Genomic DNA, 14,933 nt, shown 5'->3' on the forward strand with positions numbered 1-14,933 from the left:
AAAAATATTCAACACAATTCCAAAAATATTTTCTAAAGGCACAAATAGCATTTAAAATACACCAATATTACACTTGAAATAACACAAAGTCCTGAGTGAGTTTGTTCTCTTTACAATGAGGTTTGACATATAAACTGCCAGGAAACATTCACTTGCTATAGACCCCTGTGTTGGTCCAGGATTCAAATCTGAACCACTTGTAAATTATCATACTGTAATAAATCCAAAACATGGGGTCTTTATAAGTGCCACTGTATGCTGGATAGTGCTTTCACTTATACCCCTTTCACACCAACGGTCCAACCGGGATTACTCCCAGTGATTTGGGGTATGAAAGGGGGTATGAGAGGGGTAACCTGGGTTACTCCCAGTGATTTGGGGTATGAGAGGGCTAACCTGGGTCCAGGGTTACTCCCAGTGATTTGGGGTATGAGAGGGGTAACCTGGGTTACTCCCAGTGATTTGGGGTATGAGAGGGGTAACCTGGGTCCAGGGTTACTCCCAGTGATTTGGGGTATGAGAGGGGTAACCTGGGTCCAGGGTTACTCCCAGTGATTTGGGGTATGAGAGGGGTAACCTGGGTCCAGGGTTACTCCCAGTGATTTGGGGTATGAGAGGGGTAACCTGGGTCCAGGGTTACTCCCAGTGATTTGGGGTATGAGAGGGCTAACCTGGGTCCAGGGTTACTCCCAGTGATTTGGGGTATGAGAGGGGTAACCTGGGTCCAGGGTTACTCCCAGTGATTTGGGGTATGAGAGGGGTAACCTGGGTCCCTGGGTCCAGGGTTACTCCCAGTGATTTGGGGTATGAGAGGGGTAACCTGGGTTGTCGACACAGCTTGGCGACGCACCTCAAGAGGTGAGTTGGACCAGGGTCGGACAACGGTTAATTTCAGTGTGAATGGCACCACCTGCACCTGGGGTGCTATTTGTTATGCTAATTGTTACGCATCTCTCCTGGGTTGTGACCTTATCTGAATTGTCATGACCAGAGATGAACCCGTGTTCACTGACTTGGTGTGAATTGACAAAAAGACGTGTTGAACATTGGTCAAGTAACTCTGGTCCGACCCAGGTCGTTGGAATCAAAGTGGTAGTGTCACATACATAGTGTTCAGAACTGTCAGAATTCAGTGTCCAAATGGGGCCAATGACCACTTTCCATTGATCTCTTTTAGGCTTTTACTGTCTGTCATTTGGTAAGATGAACGCAATATAAGCACCAGAAGAAGAGTTTTGTAATCTCCCATTGCATTAGTCTCGGTGTTAATCTGTGTGCACCAGCAGCTCACAAGCTCTTCTTGTTCTGTAGGCTCAGAGCGCTGTTGACGCAGTACGGGATGATGCTGACGGTGGCCAGCGGCACGGTGGCGCTCTTGCAGAAGGACAGCAGGTAGAAGAGGGCTGCGGTGTGCGTGGGCGGCTTGAAGGAGTCAAACAGGTGAAGCAGGAGCAGAGAGCTGACCACGCAGCCCACCTTGACCGAGGTGCCGCCGCTCCTCTTGGCCTCGGTGTACAGGGGCGAGTGCAGGCCCAGGCCCAGGCCGAACAGGGTGCCCATGTTACGCAGCAGGCTGGCGAAGGGAGTGGAGTCCAGGTGGACCCACTCGGCCTTCACGCACCACCTCTGGGCCTTCTCCAGGGTCCACAGCAGGTCCACACCCACCGCCTTCAGCAGCAGGTAGAAGCCCACGGCGAAGGAGGTCAGGAAGAGGGTGGTGTAGAAGTACTTCTTCATGCTGGCGCTGTAGATCCACTCGATCTTGTTGAAGGCCTCGGCAACGATCATCCCTAGGAGCGGTCCGATCACACGGGAAAGCTCGGGTCAGCACCATGTAACAACATATCAAATAGTCTAATAGCATAGGCTGGAAAATCAGCCTCACCCTATAGGCACAGACTGAAACATGATGACAGACTGAATTATTATGCAGGCTGTTCCTAATGTTCCTAAATTGCATGATCAGATGTTCCCATGCTGACCTGTGAGAACCCCAGCGATGACCTGGTGGGGGAAGTGAGCAGCGATGAAGACCCTGGAGAGACAAACACACACCTGGACTCCCCAGAACAGTGTCCACAGAATGGCCTTCAGGTACCTGTGAAAATACAAATTCAGAGAACTTCACTTCAAAGCCCGGACAAGAATGTGAACGAGAATACGGGCCCTTCAAGCCCCGTACAAGAACCCAAACTAGAGTCTGGGTCCTTTCATCGCCCGGAACTCTACAATAGTGAGCTACACCAAAGTCTATAAGCTTATTACGACCACAATCCCAGATAATGCCTATGGTGTTTAGCAATTGCGCACAACATTCTTTGATTGAATATGAATGACAAACTCGTGATAAATGGGTTATAACCTCCAGTACCTTTGGCCTTTTGTGTGAAACACTTTTGCACTAATCTGATCTGTGTTAAGAATTCAATTTGGATTGTACCAGTGTCTCATGTTTGCATATTCATCATGATTTAGTGACTGCAGATTGCTTCTGTGTGTGTAGGTGTGTGTGTGTGTGTGTGTGTGTGTGTGTGTGTGTGTGTGTGTGTGTGTGTGTGTGTGTGTGTGTGTGCGTGCGTGCGTGCGTGTGTGCGTGCGTGCGCGCGTGTGCCTTCTTGCTGTCGTTGAAGGCAGGGTGGTGGAGCCACTGGAGACAGTTGATTTGAATGAGTCTGGCTTTTACAAGAAAAAGCAAGCACGCTTTTTACAGCAATATAACAACACGGTTCTTCCTCTCTTATCGATGTCATTCAGGCTGGTTTTACGTCAAAACAGTTCATGTAATCTCTCGCTCTCCCCTCCTCCATGCAGCCATGAGCTGGCTTCTCACAAGTCAATTATCAACCACGTCAGTGAACAGATAGGGTGTCTAAACTAAGCGATAGGCACGGGACAGAGTGGTAAAATGGTAAACAACACAACATCAAGGCAGACAAGAGAAGCAGAATGTGAGTTCTTTCAAACTATACGAACATGGATTCGACCACTCACCAGCTCTTGTTAGTGGATTTCTTGTTCCCGTGCTTCTTCTTGCTGGTGGTGAGAGCCAGGATTGAGGTCACCAGTGTGTAGTAGACCCCAGCGGCTCCCATAGCATGGCCAGAGGGGCTGCCTGCACAGCGCAAACACACATATGTCAGCGTCTGCTTCACTCAGATATTTACCTTCATCACTGTTGTTGTTTCAAAAATGTAAATAGGCAAATACATGAAGAAACAAACAAATAAACAAACAAAGAAATAAATAAATGAGAGGACTCATTTGAGTAGCCTGGTTAAAACCATCCTGATAATGTGATCTCACATTCTGGTTCTGCAGAACGAAACAGGCATCAGGATGGTTTACCAGGCTATATCATTTTTGCTCATTATGCATATTATGTTACTTTATTATATTATATATTATATTATGTTAGTATTTTCAAGGCTGACGTGTTCGCAAATCATTCCAAATCTGCGAGAGTCCAAACTTACCTGGCCCGGTCTCACAGGTCATGGGGTACTGCTCAATGTGAGGAGCCACAGTGTTGGCATAGTAAGCCGCCTCATGGACCCACCAGTAAGGCCTCTCCCCAAACAGAATCCTTAAGAAGAGAACCAGCACTGATTTTTAGTCTCAATTATACTTCATTTCTCTCTTATTGTGTATTTTGTCTGGCTTTCAAGTGTACTTCAAGCTTCCACCGTCTGTCACTCACAATTCTTGAGCGCGAGCAGCATCATCAGCCCAAGTTCGTTGAGATTTGTTTTGGTTTGTTTGTAATCATATTAACGTCTTGAAGACTCGTTAAGGACTTGTTAAGGACTAGATTGTATTTCCACTCACCATTTGAATACCAAGTTCAGCCAGTCTCCGATCACAGCCACCCAGATGAGCTTAATGCCCACCGATGGCCGCAGGTGAAACCAAAGCGGGAAGAAGATGAAGAAGGTGTTCCTGAGGTCTGCCGCCCAGGACACCCAGAGGAACAGGCCTTGGGCGTCCGCATAGTGGGTCTGCAGGTAGTGGGTGGTGCTCACCCCAAAGCCCTGCACGCCATCCATGATGGAGTCAAGCATCGTATAGCACTGCACCCAAAGGCAATTCTCTAATAGTGTCGTGTCAGTGAAGATAGAAAAGCAAGACTGTTGCTATGTGTGAGACTGCTGGTTGTTTTATACCAGAAGGACCCCACCACCCAAACGCATGCTCAAGCTAATCTTTGGACCTTGGTACATGCGTAATAAAACACTGGGACTCAGGGGAGTTTGGGAGGTTGGTGCTCTATAGCTGGCAGAGAGCACACAAACAAGTTACACAGATTGCTAGCTGGAAAGCAAAACGTCAATTGGCGTCTTTCTCACTGAAATAACACGAGAGAGAGGAGGAAGTCAGCTGACCTTTAACTGTGATTGAATCACCACCACTGTGTCTAAAATGAAACCAATCACATGCAAACCTGCAGATTGTCGTATAACAAGATCACTCGCAGGTGCATTCTCTGTGTCTTCACTGCAACTGCAAAGTACAGGAATTAATAGCGGTAATTTCTGTATAGGTCGATTTTTATTTTAGCGGTTTTAATTCAGCTTTGTGCTTTTAACTTTATTTTTTTATTCATATCAAACCCATTATAGCTTTCATAAAATGTTGAGTCATCGGGTAATAAATATGTCACTTATGTAATAACATGTTTGATGATTTGGTCAAAACGTCTCACCTGGAGAATCCTGCAGTAATACATAGGTTACATAAGGGGGTCAATGATTAAATGATTGGTATGGACTGAGTAGGAGCTGGAGAGATAGCTGCTGATAAAAGACAGTGGACTGGAACGTTGTAGTCATGGACGGGTTCGTGATCTGAATGGCAAATCAGTCTGGGAGGGCAATTTACACACACACACAAGCTCATATTTGATCTTGTTTTGAGGGAACTGGCCACTTCTATCATAAAAGTGTTATTTCTTACACCAGGTCACAAGGCCCACTTGGCCTTGTGACCTGGTGTAAGAAATAACACAACAGCTAATATCCACGGGACACAGAGGTTAAATTGTGAACCAAGATGGACTAATGAATTGCAAAAGCCAGCAGTTGAATTACTGAATTTGCATTGATCAAGAAAGAAAGAAAGAAAGAAAGAAAGAAAGAAAGAAAGAAAGAAAGAAAGAAAGAAAGAAAGAAAGAAAGAGATTAATTCATGGAAATCTGAAATCTGTCAGAGGGGTGATTTCTGAAATTACAGATGGCAGAAGGGTCTGCACTGTCCCAAAAGCAAACAAATTCCCCAGCCTTGAATAAAGTCCAGAGTGGGAATCACATACAGAGCAGAGAGAGCCTGGCAGAAAGGTGGTTGACAGCCCGCCCCTGAAAAGGCCAAACCCCCACCACAGTTCATCATCCCCGAGGAGAGGTCTGGATCGTAGCCTACAGCACACTGCTGATAGCATGGACCTTCTCCAGGCGTGACACCGGGCTCAGGCTCATCTGGGTGGCGGTCATCAGAGAGTGGCTCAACTTGGTTCTGAAATTGTAATCTGCGTTATTCTCCTCTACTCTTTCGCCAGATGTACATTTGGGATTGGAGAGTGCCAACTTTTTTTTTAGCCTGATGGTAACTTGAAGCTCATCAATACATCCGTTTTATTGTATTGTTTGAAACACAAATAGTCATGCAAGTCAAAATGAGAGAAAACTATGGTGATTTTGTTTTAGCCGCTCTGTATTTCCATGGCACGGTTCTTTTTGGGGAGAGACCCTATTGGTGGGTTTATGAGACCCGGTTCTACAGAACAGGACCAGTCCCGTCTCTGCATCAGTTCCCCATCACATGTGAGACTGGACCAGGTATTGTTCATGCCAGACCTGTGTTGGTTGGATTATTATTTCAGAAGCGAACATAAGCAAATACTCAATGGAATCAAAAGGGTTTCAAGTGATAATTTGGCAAAATCTGGTACAGTGAGCTACGCCAAAGTCTATAGCTTATTACGACCACAATCCCAGATAATGCCTACGGTGTTTAGCTATTGCGCACAACATTCTTTGATTGAATATGAATGACAAACTCGTGATAAATGGGTTATAACCTCCAGTACCTTTGGCCTTTTGTGTGAAACACTTTTGCAGTAATCTGATCTGTGTTAAGAATTCAATTTGGATTGTACCAGTGTCTCATGTTTGCATATGCATCATGATTTAGTGACTGCATCTGCTCCAGTTTGCTTGTGTGTGTGTGTGTGTGTGTGTGTGTGTGTGTGTGTGTGTGTGTGTGTGTGTGTGTGTGTCAGTGTCAGTGTGTGTGTGTGTGTGTGTGCGTGTGTGTGTGTGTGTGTGTGTGTGTGTGTGTGTGTGTGTGTGTGTGTGTGCACGCTCAGGTTCTTGCAGACAGGTCTGTGGCCGCTGATGGTCTCGGTTGAGCTTTTGGTCTGCATGTCCATGCAGGGTCTAGCCCCCCCCAGGAGGACTAGGCCACTCACTGTGATTGAAGTTATTGCAGCCTGGATTGATCCATTCCTTAAAATACATTATATTGACAATATAATGTCAATAAAAAGACAGTTTTTATTGACATTAAAGTGCTTCTTTTCAACATATCGTTCTGTGCCGTTGGTTTTCTCAGAATGTCTCAGGATGACACTGATTCATTCTCTGTCGGGGACAAGCATTAAATATTAACTCGAGCATGCTCCCTCCACTCTGCAGTCCCGCAGAGTGACGCTGTCTTTCACCACATGCCACTGAGCTTTCAAAAGAGACATGGCAGGTCAAGGGGCAGAACGACACGTGTGTCCTTTAAGGGTTCTTCTGACCAGAGCAGCACATTCTTCACGCAATATTTCTAGTGGACCTCAATCAATTGTACATGATTGTACATTACAGGTATCAGCAGGGTTGGGGGAGGTCACGTTCAAAATGTGATAGACATCACTCTGCTAATTAGATAATTTGTGTATTTTGAAATTTGCAGCAATCTATGGTGAACTGGTGCTCAGTAAGGTATTATTGTTTTCACAATAAAACAATTGTGAAAACTATGACCCCCCAGCTGGTGATCGTCATAAGGCAGACAACCACAGATACAAACAAAAATCAACCAATTTCAGAATGATGTCCCCTCCCTTAAAAACCCCTATTTCCACCAGTGTTATGCGACACACACTATGATGTCTATTCATATTATTTCAGCTAAACAGGTGGGTAAACTTTTTTTTTTATTATTATTATTCCCGATTTTTTATCCCATTTTTTTCCCCCATTAGTGCTAATATATCCTGGTTGCTGCTCCACCCTCTGTCAATCTGGGGAGAGCCGAAACTGGCTCCATGCTTCCTCCGAGACATGGGCCGTAGCCAGCTGCTTCTTTTCACCTGACGGGAAGCTTCACAGGTAGGACATAGCACCTGGAAGGATCACGCTATTCCAACCAGTTCCCCTCCCTCCGAACAGGTGCCCCGAACGACCAGAGGAGGCATCACTTCAGCGACCAGGATATTGCATGTTTTGGTGTAGGGTTCCTATATGAAGGAAACCCCCAGAGGCACGAGGAGAACATGCAATCTCCACACAGAAAGGCCCTTTTGATGACCCCACCCGGGCAGTGGGCACTCGAGGACATGCGGACGGGCACGCACTCCTTCAGCGCTCACAGCGTCCCAGGTGGGAATCGAACCCAGGACCTTCTAGCTGTGAGGCGACCATGCCCCCCAGGTGGGTAAACTCTTTGTTCTACAAATGATATGGTGGCTAAGCTGGGTGAATCTAGCTGGGTTCACCCTCCTCCACTCTAACCCGGCCACAGTGTTGTGCATTGATGACATAATATTTATCACTCTGGGGCCTCATAGCTCTTTTCCGGTGCTTATCTCCTGAGAGCCATATCTATATGCTGCTGCTGGAAGTGAGAGTGGAAAATCAACCTGTAAAAATGTTATACCTATCATCTTGAGCATTTCAATATAGGCTATATATTTTTTTATTAAACAACTATCTCAAAAATAGAATTGAAACATTAATTGCAGAACATGATGAAATAATTATTTCTGTTTGAGGAATAAGTATTTATTTAGTGCGGGCGTAAATTATGTTTCTGGAACAGAATGGCTCAAATAATCAGGAACGTAATAATGCCTCCCACGGCAAAGCAGCCATCTCAGTAGATGCCATTACACATCTCATCTTTCAAGTATTTATTTTTCTCAGCAATGATGTCAGCGCTGTTATGTTATTAGTAGGGCTGACCCAAATGCTTTGAAGCTTCAATCAATGCCATTGGTAATCGATTTCCAAATCAGTATTTGAATGCTTCATTTTTCTTCTGAAATGTATTTTGAAATAGCAATCCAACATTATTCATTATGCATCAACATTAGTTATTATGACTTATTCTCTCAGACAAGGACATTGTGCCTCACAGCTGTCATCTAACATTACTTACCAGCACTGAAACTGTGACAGCTTGACCATGCAGCCACCAGGGCCTACTGTATGTACTGTATATGAGCAAATTCCTTTTTATGGGCTATGGCTGTAATTTATTTGATGTGCTTATTGTACTTTTTTTTAATCCATTTTCATTTAAATAAAAAGGAAAATCCTTTAAGTCTTTTCCCCTCCTCCCCTCTCATTGTTACTACGTGCCCCGCACCTCCGTCGAGGCTTCCAATCTATTCGAATACTTGTCACTGAAGCTTCGAAGACCAGAAATGGTATTCGACCCTTCCGTGGGCAACGTTGCAGACAGAGTAGGAAGGCTGATCCGTAAGCGGCTGCTTCTGGGACGTGGGTCGGGGTATTAATCGGCCTCGGCTGGGTCTACTGGGCGAGGGTGTATGATGTTGACAGACCCGAAACACCTTACGACCCCAGCTAATATCACTGATGACGCGTCCCAGCGCATGCTGTAGTATGTATTTTAAACATATATTTCAATTGGTTGGTCTTATATAGAATGATTTAATGCCTGTCTTTTCCAGGCTAAAGTGAATAATGCCAGCTTGGTAGGAATTGGCTACACCCAGATGTGGCCCGGTAAGAACAATCTCCTTTTTATGATCCATCCAACTCCAGTGATTATGGACTTTGTTTCCAGTAACTTCTTCTCACCCCCCCCCCCCCCCCAAGGTATGAAGCTAGTCCTGTCAGCACTGGTGGATGGGAAGAGCATCAATGCCGGTGGCCACAAACCAGGTCTGGGGCTGGAACTGGAGGCGTGAGGATCACCGGCAGAAAGTGTGTTTGCTCCCCGCTCAGCAGCAAATGATCTTTCAAAGAGATGAATCCAAAGCAAAAGAAACCCACTTCTCAAGTACTGTTAACCTCTTCTTTTTTTTTTTTATAATGTTTTTATTGGAGTAGTCAGATAATATACAGGTAACATCATAACATTTATCTCATTTTCTCCCACCCTTGACCCCCCACCCCCTCCCACTCCCACCCATCATGTTTGATATTGGATATTTTCACAATCTTTGGGTTTCCAAAAATAAACTGACAAACAAAACAACCACAACAAAAACAAACTAATATGAAAGTGTAGTTAGCAGGTTCTCTCAGTCACTCGTCAAATAGTAAAGGTAGGTATACTAGAGAGAGAGATATCGATAACCAACAACAAAAACAACAATAACGACCATTAAAAAAACAAACAAAAAAACAACAACAAAAATTACAGGATTGCAAAAAACATCAAGGTTCTGATTCTCCGCTTCCATCATGAGACCAAGCTCTGTTGCTATATTTATAGAAATCCAAAATATAAGCTATCTACATCCCAACATTATTGGTTAACAGGGGCATCAGTATGGATGTTCGTCTATACAGCCGCAATCTGTGAAAGTATTTAGACAACCTCAGATCATCGTACCACACAAGAGATGGATAGAACAAAAACAAAAAAAGCAACAGAGAGAAAGCAAAAAGGAAGAGAAAAACAACTGTAGTGTTCAATTTAAGGGAAGAGTTTTTAATCTATTGAAGTGGGATATAAGAGGGTCCCAGGTTAAGTGGAATCTCTTGGTTGATCCCTTATTAGAATACTTTATCTTTTCCAGCCTGAGGAAAAGCATCAAGTCACTCAGCCAGACAGAGACTTTGGGTGGTTCAGCAGATTTCCACTCTAACAGAATCCTTCTCCTAGCTATTAGGGAGGCAAAGGCAACTGCATCTTTTTTACAATTTGTCAGAGATGTGTCATTTGATATCCCGAAAATGGCCAATTCAGCTTGAGGTTGAAGATCGATATGAAATGCGTCAGACAGAATTCCAAATACTGCAGCCCAAAATCCTGTTAGTTTAGGGCACTGCCAGAACATGTGTGCTAGATCTGCCTTTGCAATATGACAACGGTCACATTTATCGTTAATATTAACATACATTTTAGAAAGTCTGGCCTTACACAGATGAACACGGTGTAAGACTTTAAACTGTATCAAGCTCAGGCGAGCACATGTGGTTGTGTTGTTTACTCTATATAAAGCCCTATTCCAAGTCTCTTCAGATATCTCTAAACCCAGCTCTTCTGCCCAGCCTGACTGAATTTTCTCCATTGTGGTTTTTCTAAGAGACGAGATGATATGTAATAGTTGAGATATTAGACCTTTTTGGGTGTGAGAGAGTTGCAAGATAGTGTCCAATCCTGTTTTGGGCGGCAGACTTGGAAATGTTGGACTAATTTGCCTGACGCATTGTCGAATCTGGAAATAACGAAATAAATGTGTTGGGGGTAAATTAAAATGAATGGAGAGGGTATTAAAATCTGCAAAGATTGTAGAAGATACAAGAGGGCAGGTTGTATATTGATCAAGGGAGAAAGGTAATTTAGCTGTAACCAAAGCTGGAAGTGATGTTAATGGACAGGAATTTGTTTCTGCCTGACACCAGTCAACATTGGGGGAGTGAAACCAATAAAGTATCTTATGGATATTTGCGGCCCAATAATAGTGCCTGAGATTTGGAAGGCTTAATCCCCCCTCCGCTTTATTTATTATTGTTAACCTCTTCTAAAGCCACCTATTTCTGAAGAAAATGGTGAAAACTACATACCCAAACTAAAATGCTTACTGTGGCTGAACCGCTAGGGTTACAGACAACTGCCTGACCTTTTCTGAAAGGTAAGACTTTGAAGTTTCTCTTCCAAGCATCAGAATGACTCTATGTGTTACTTGATGTCACTGTTGAAGGTTTTAATGATCTCATCATCATTGAAGACAATTATGTCAACAGTGATGATGTCATCATTGATAATGTCATCATTGCTGATGTTACGCCTGACATGCCATTGTTGAAGGTTGGTGATTTCACTTATGATTTCATACGTATGATGGCATCACAATAGGCATCGTAAATGAAGGAGCTACACCAGTGAAGAGGGAACCGATTCGCCTCTGGCGGAGATAACTAGACAAATTACATTAAACAAACAGAACAAAAGTGCAATAAACAGAACAAAAGTGCAATAAACAGAACAAAAGTGCAATGTTGAGGAAGGAAAGAGGCTGGTCTGAAGGTCTTCTTAAGGCCAATGAGTGGGACCCAGATGCACCTCTCTCCTGTGCTGGTGGTACAGTGCGAAAAAAGTGTGGAGATAGATAGTCTGGCAAGTGAGAGACTAATTGCACCCAATCAGCCTAACGAGACCAAAACCAGGCTCATCCTGCAGCACAGGGCTAGGAGAGTGGGAGGGTCGTCAATTTCAAATGTTTTATTATAGAAAGTGTATGAAACCCACAGCCAAAAGTCATACATGCTTGTATTGTGTTACTTGTGGTTGGAATTCTAGTGAAAATAAATGATTATCCTTTTTCCTGCGGGCCCCCTGGAACCACCTCAAGGACCCCTGGGGGGTCCCCAGACCCCACTTTCAGAACCACTGCTTTACACACTGATCTCACCTCATTATGCCCACAGCAGGGATGCAACCATGAGCATACTGAATCGTGAGTGACCATAAAACATTTCACTTGGAGCGAAAACAAAAAGATAAAAACTGGAAAAAAAACTGGAAAAAAAAATTCAATTATTGGGGGAGGGGGGGATTTTTGCTGTTGAGTCTCCTAGTACAAACAGTGAATGAAAACAGTCTGGATTTTGTAATGTGAAAGCTGACCAGGGGGAGGTGAGGGGAGGGGGGCAATCGTACTCGGGAACGGAACGAAAGAAATTGTTGCATGTGTGAAAACGCCCTCAGAACTCTTACCAGGCCTTGTTGTCTAGAATTGTACGACATTATCAGTGACCTGTCTATTTCTTTCTTTTTTTCCCTTTCTTTGTTCCAGAGACCTTCAGGTGATCATAAGTGTTAAAGTAGGGAAACATCCTGTCAGTGAAGGTGTGTGTGAAGGTGTGTATGTGTGTGTTAGTATCAGGATCAGAGAAGGACAGCTTTCCTCTCTTCCAGTCCAGACTCACTCTGACCCTCTGGAGCTTCTTCTTCAGTGGAAGAACAGTGTCTGGATGTGGTGGGGAGAGCGCTGTGTATTCACCATCATAGCACCATATTTCCCATAATCCAGACCATATGAGTCCCTTCCTCTGGATAGACTCTGCTGCCACACCCAGTGACCAGCGTGTACTGTCTCCAACCTCAACATCCCAGCTGTGAGTTCCTGAGTTAAAGCCCTCAGATCCCAGGACAGAGCTGTAGTCAAACCTCTTTGCGTTATCAGGAAGCTGTGTCTCTCGACATCTCACACTGCTCAGATCTTCAGACAAGATGATGTCTGGATTGGCAGTGTTTGTGTCCGGAATCACAGATGTGTCAGAGGCCATGTCCTTCATGTTGTCCCAGAGTGTGAAGCCCAGTTTGCCCAGGTGTTTGACCTTGTCTATCAGAGGTCCTGAGGTCAGCTGTGGATCGTCCAGCAGGGGGCGCTGGACTGTTTCCACTGTAGCCTTGTAGTTCTGCAGGACCAAGACATATTCAGCTCTCAGCTCCTTCTCCATGGCTCTGACTGTGTCAGAAAGATTTGCTATGTCTCTGCTCAGACCATCAGTCTTCTCCTTCATCATCTGTCTCTTCTGCTCCTCTTCCTCCCTCAGTGCACTGATCCTGGCCTCCTCTTCCTCTTGTAGAGACTGGTGACGCTTCTTAAACTCCTCCTTTATCTGCCTCTCTGTGTCTCGGGCCTGGACCTTATTGTGTTCTGCTGTTTGATCACAGTTGTCTTTAACTTTATTGAAGAGCTCCAGTTTCTCCTTTAAGGTCTTCAGTGATTTCCGGAGTTCCCCCTTGTCCTTGTGATCGTCTGAAGCTACATCGATGGGTTTGAATCTGTGGTTGGTCTGTGTTTCTGAATCCAGAAAGAATTGACACACTAGCTGCTGATGGTCCAGACAGAAGAGCTTGAGTCTCTCAGAGTGCAGACTGCAGAGAAGCTCAGATCCTGCTGAAGCATGAGCTTTCTCCACTAAGAAAGCATCACACAACTTCATCAATGCCAAGTTACAAAGTGGTTCACTCTGTGAAGATATTTCCTTGCAAAGTGGACACCCGTGTATTAGTTTACCAATGTCACAGCAGACAGGACAGGAGGGATCCTCCTCCTCTGAGTGCAGACTGCAGAAAAGCTCAAATCCTGCTGAAGCTCTTGGATCTCTCTCGACTAAAAAAAATTCACACAGGTTCCTTAACACCAAGTTAAGAGGTGGTTCACTCTGTGAAGATATTTCCTTACAAAGTGGACACTCTTGTATTAGTTTCTGTGTCCACCAGCTCTGCAGACAGGCCTTACAGAAGCTGTGGTTAGATGACAGGAGGACAGGATCTTTAAAGATGTCAGGGCAGACACGAAAGGAGACGTCCTCCTGTGATCTGGAAGCCATCTGGTTTCTCAGTGAAGCTGGAAACATCTACTGGTCCTATTTATACTAGCAGCAAGGGAGAGTTTATAACATCTCAGTGATGCTGGAAGCATCTACTGGTCCTATATTTATACCACCAGCAGGGGAGGGTTTATGACATCACTGATGATGACATCACTGATGAATCATCAGTGATGTCATACACCCTCCCTGATGTCACAATGGGTAAGTAGAGAAAGAGTTATGACATCACTGATGATGTCACAATGCATGAGGGATTTATGGGGAAAGGATCCAGTGCCCAAAGTGTACAAGAAGCACACAATTGCTCGACTGTGCATGCTCAGCCCGAGTGATATCAGTGAGTGATGTCATCAGTGATGTCACACACAGACACACACACACTGCTCGAGTTTAACATTATGACAGTGAATGAATCACTGATGATGTCACAATGTCAACAGTGAGCAATGTCCAATGAAATAATGAGGTTGCTTCCCTGCTGAGGTTATAAATTGGATGACTCTTGCTCACAGTCCAGCCGATCAAGCTGCCGGCCGCAAACAAAGTTAAAAGTTTATTGAGCGTGACATTTCTAGTTTTCATAAAAAGTCTAATTTCGTATTCTACCATCATCAGTATACAAATGGGAGGTTGGGCTCTGTTTGTTTCTCTGTCCCACTGTGATTATCCCACTGTGATGTTATAAATCCCACTGTGACATCATCAGTGATGTCATAAATCCCAGTGATGTCATAAATCCCAATGACATCATCAGTGACGTCATAAATCCAAGTGATGTGTGACATCATCAGTGATGTCATAAATCCCACTGTGACATCATCAGTGATCAGTGATGTCAGAAAAAAGAAGTGGGAGTCTGCCTTCAGACCCCCATCTTCAGCCATGGACAGCTGAATGTTGCCAGCTCCAGGACATGTGATCCAGCATCCCTGAAGTATGCCATCAAGGAGCAGCCAGGGCGAGGCCGCGCAGCGGCCGAGCTGTGTATGCGAGCTGCAGGGCTAGCTGGGCGAGGCCGCATAGCGGGCGAGCCTAGGAATCGAGCGTGCGTAGATTCCCCCCTCTATGGCTACGGCCTTGGCCTAACCCACACCACCCACCTAAGTCGTTTTACTTGCTTAAACATAA

The 14,933-nt window shown here is 44.7% G+C and overlaps 1 protein-coding gene across 1 annotated transcript; it reads right to left on the reverse strand.

Moving 5' to 3' along the window:
• Positions 1-1,287: 1,287 nt before the first annotated feature.
• On the reverse strand, positions 1,288-4,058 carry g6pc1a.2 (glucose-6-phosphatase catalytic subunit 1a, tandem duplicate 2; the record flags this gene model as incomplete). The annotated part of the gene is made up of 5 exons (XM_083634890.1): positions 1,288-1,790; positions 1,983-2,098; positions 2,992-3,112; positions 3,474-3,583; positions 3,826-4,058. The coding sequence occupies 5 exons, from the start codon at positions 4,056-4,058 to the stop codon at positions 1,288-1,290; spliced, it is 1,083 nt and encodes a 360-aa protein (XP_083491016.1).
• Between the last annotated feature and the right edge of the window lie 10,875 nt (positions 4,059-14,933).

The sequence above is a fragment of the Poromitra crassiceps genome (assembly GCF_964638095.1).
Source record: "Poromitra crassiceps genome assembly, chromosome: 4".
In the NCBI taxonomy this organism is placed as follows: Eukaryota; Metazoa; Chordata; class Actinopteri; order Beryciformes; family Melamphaidae; genus Poromitra; species Poromitra crassiceps.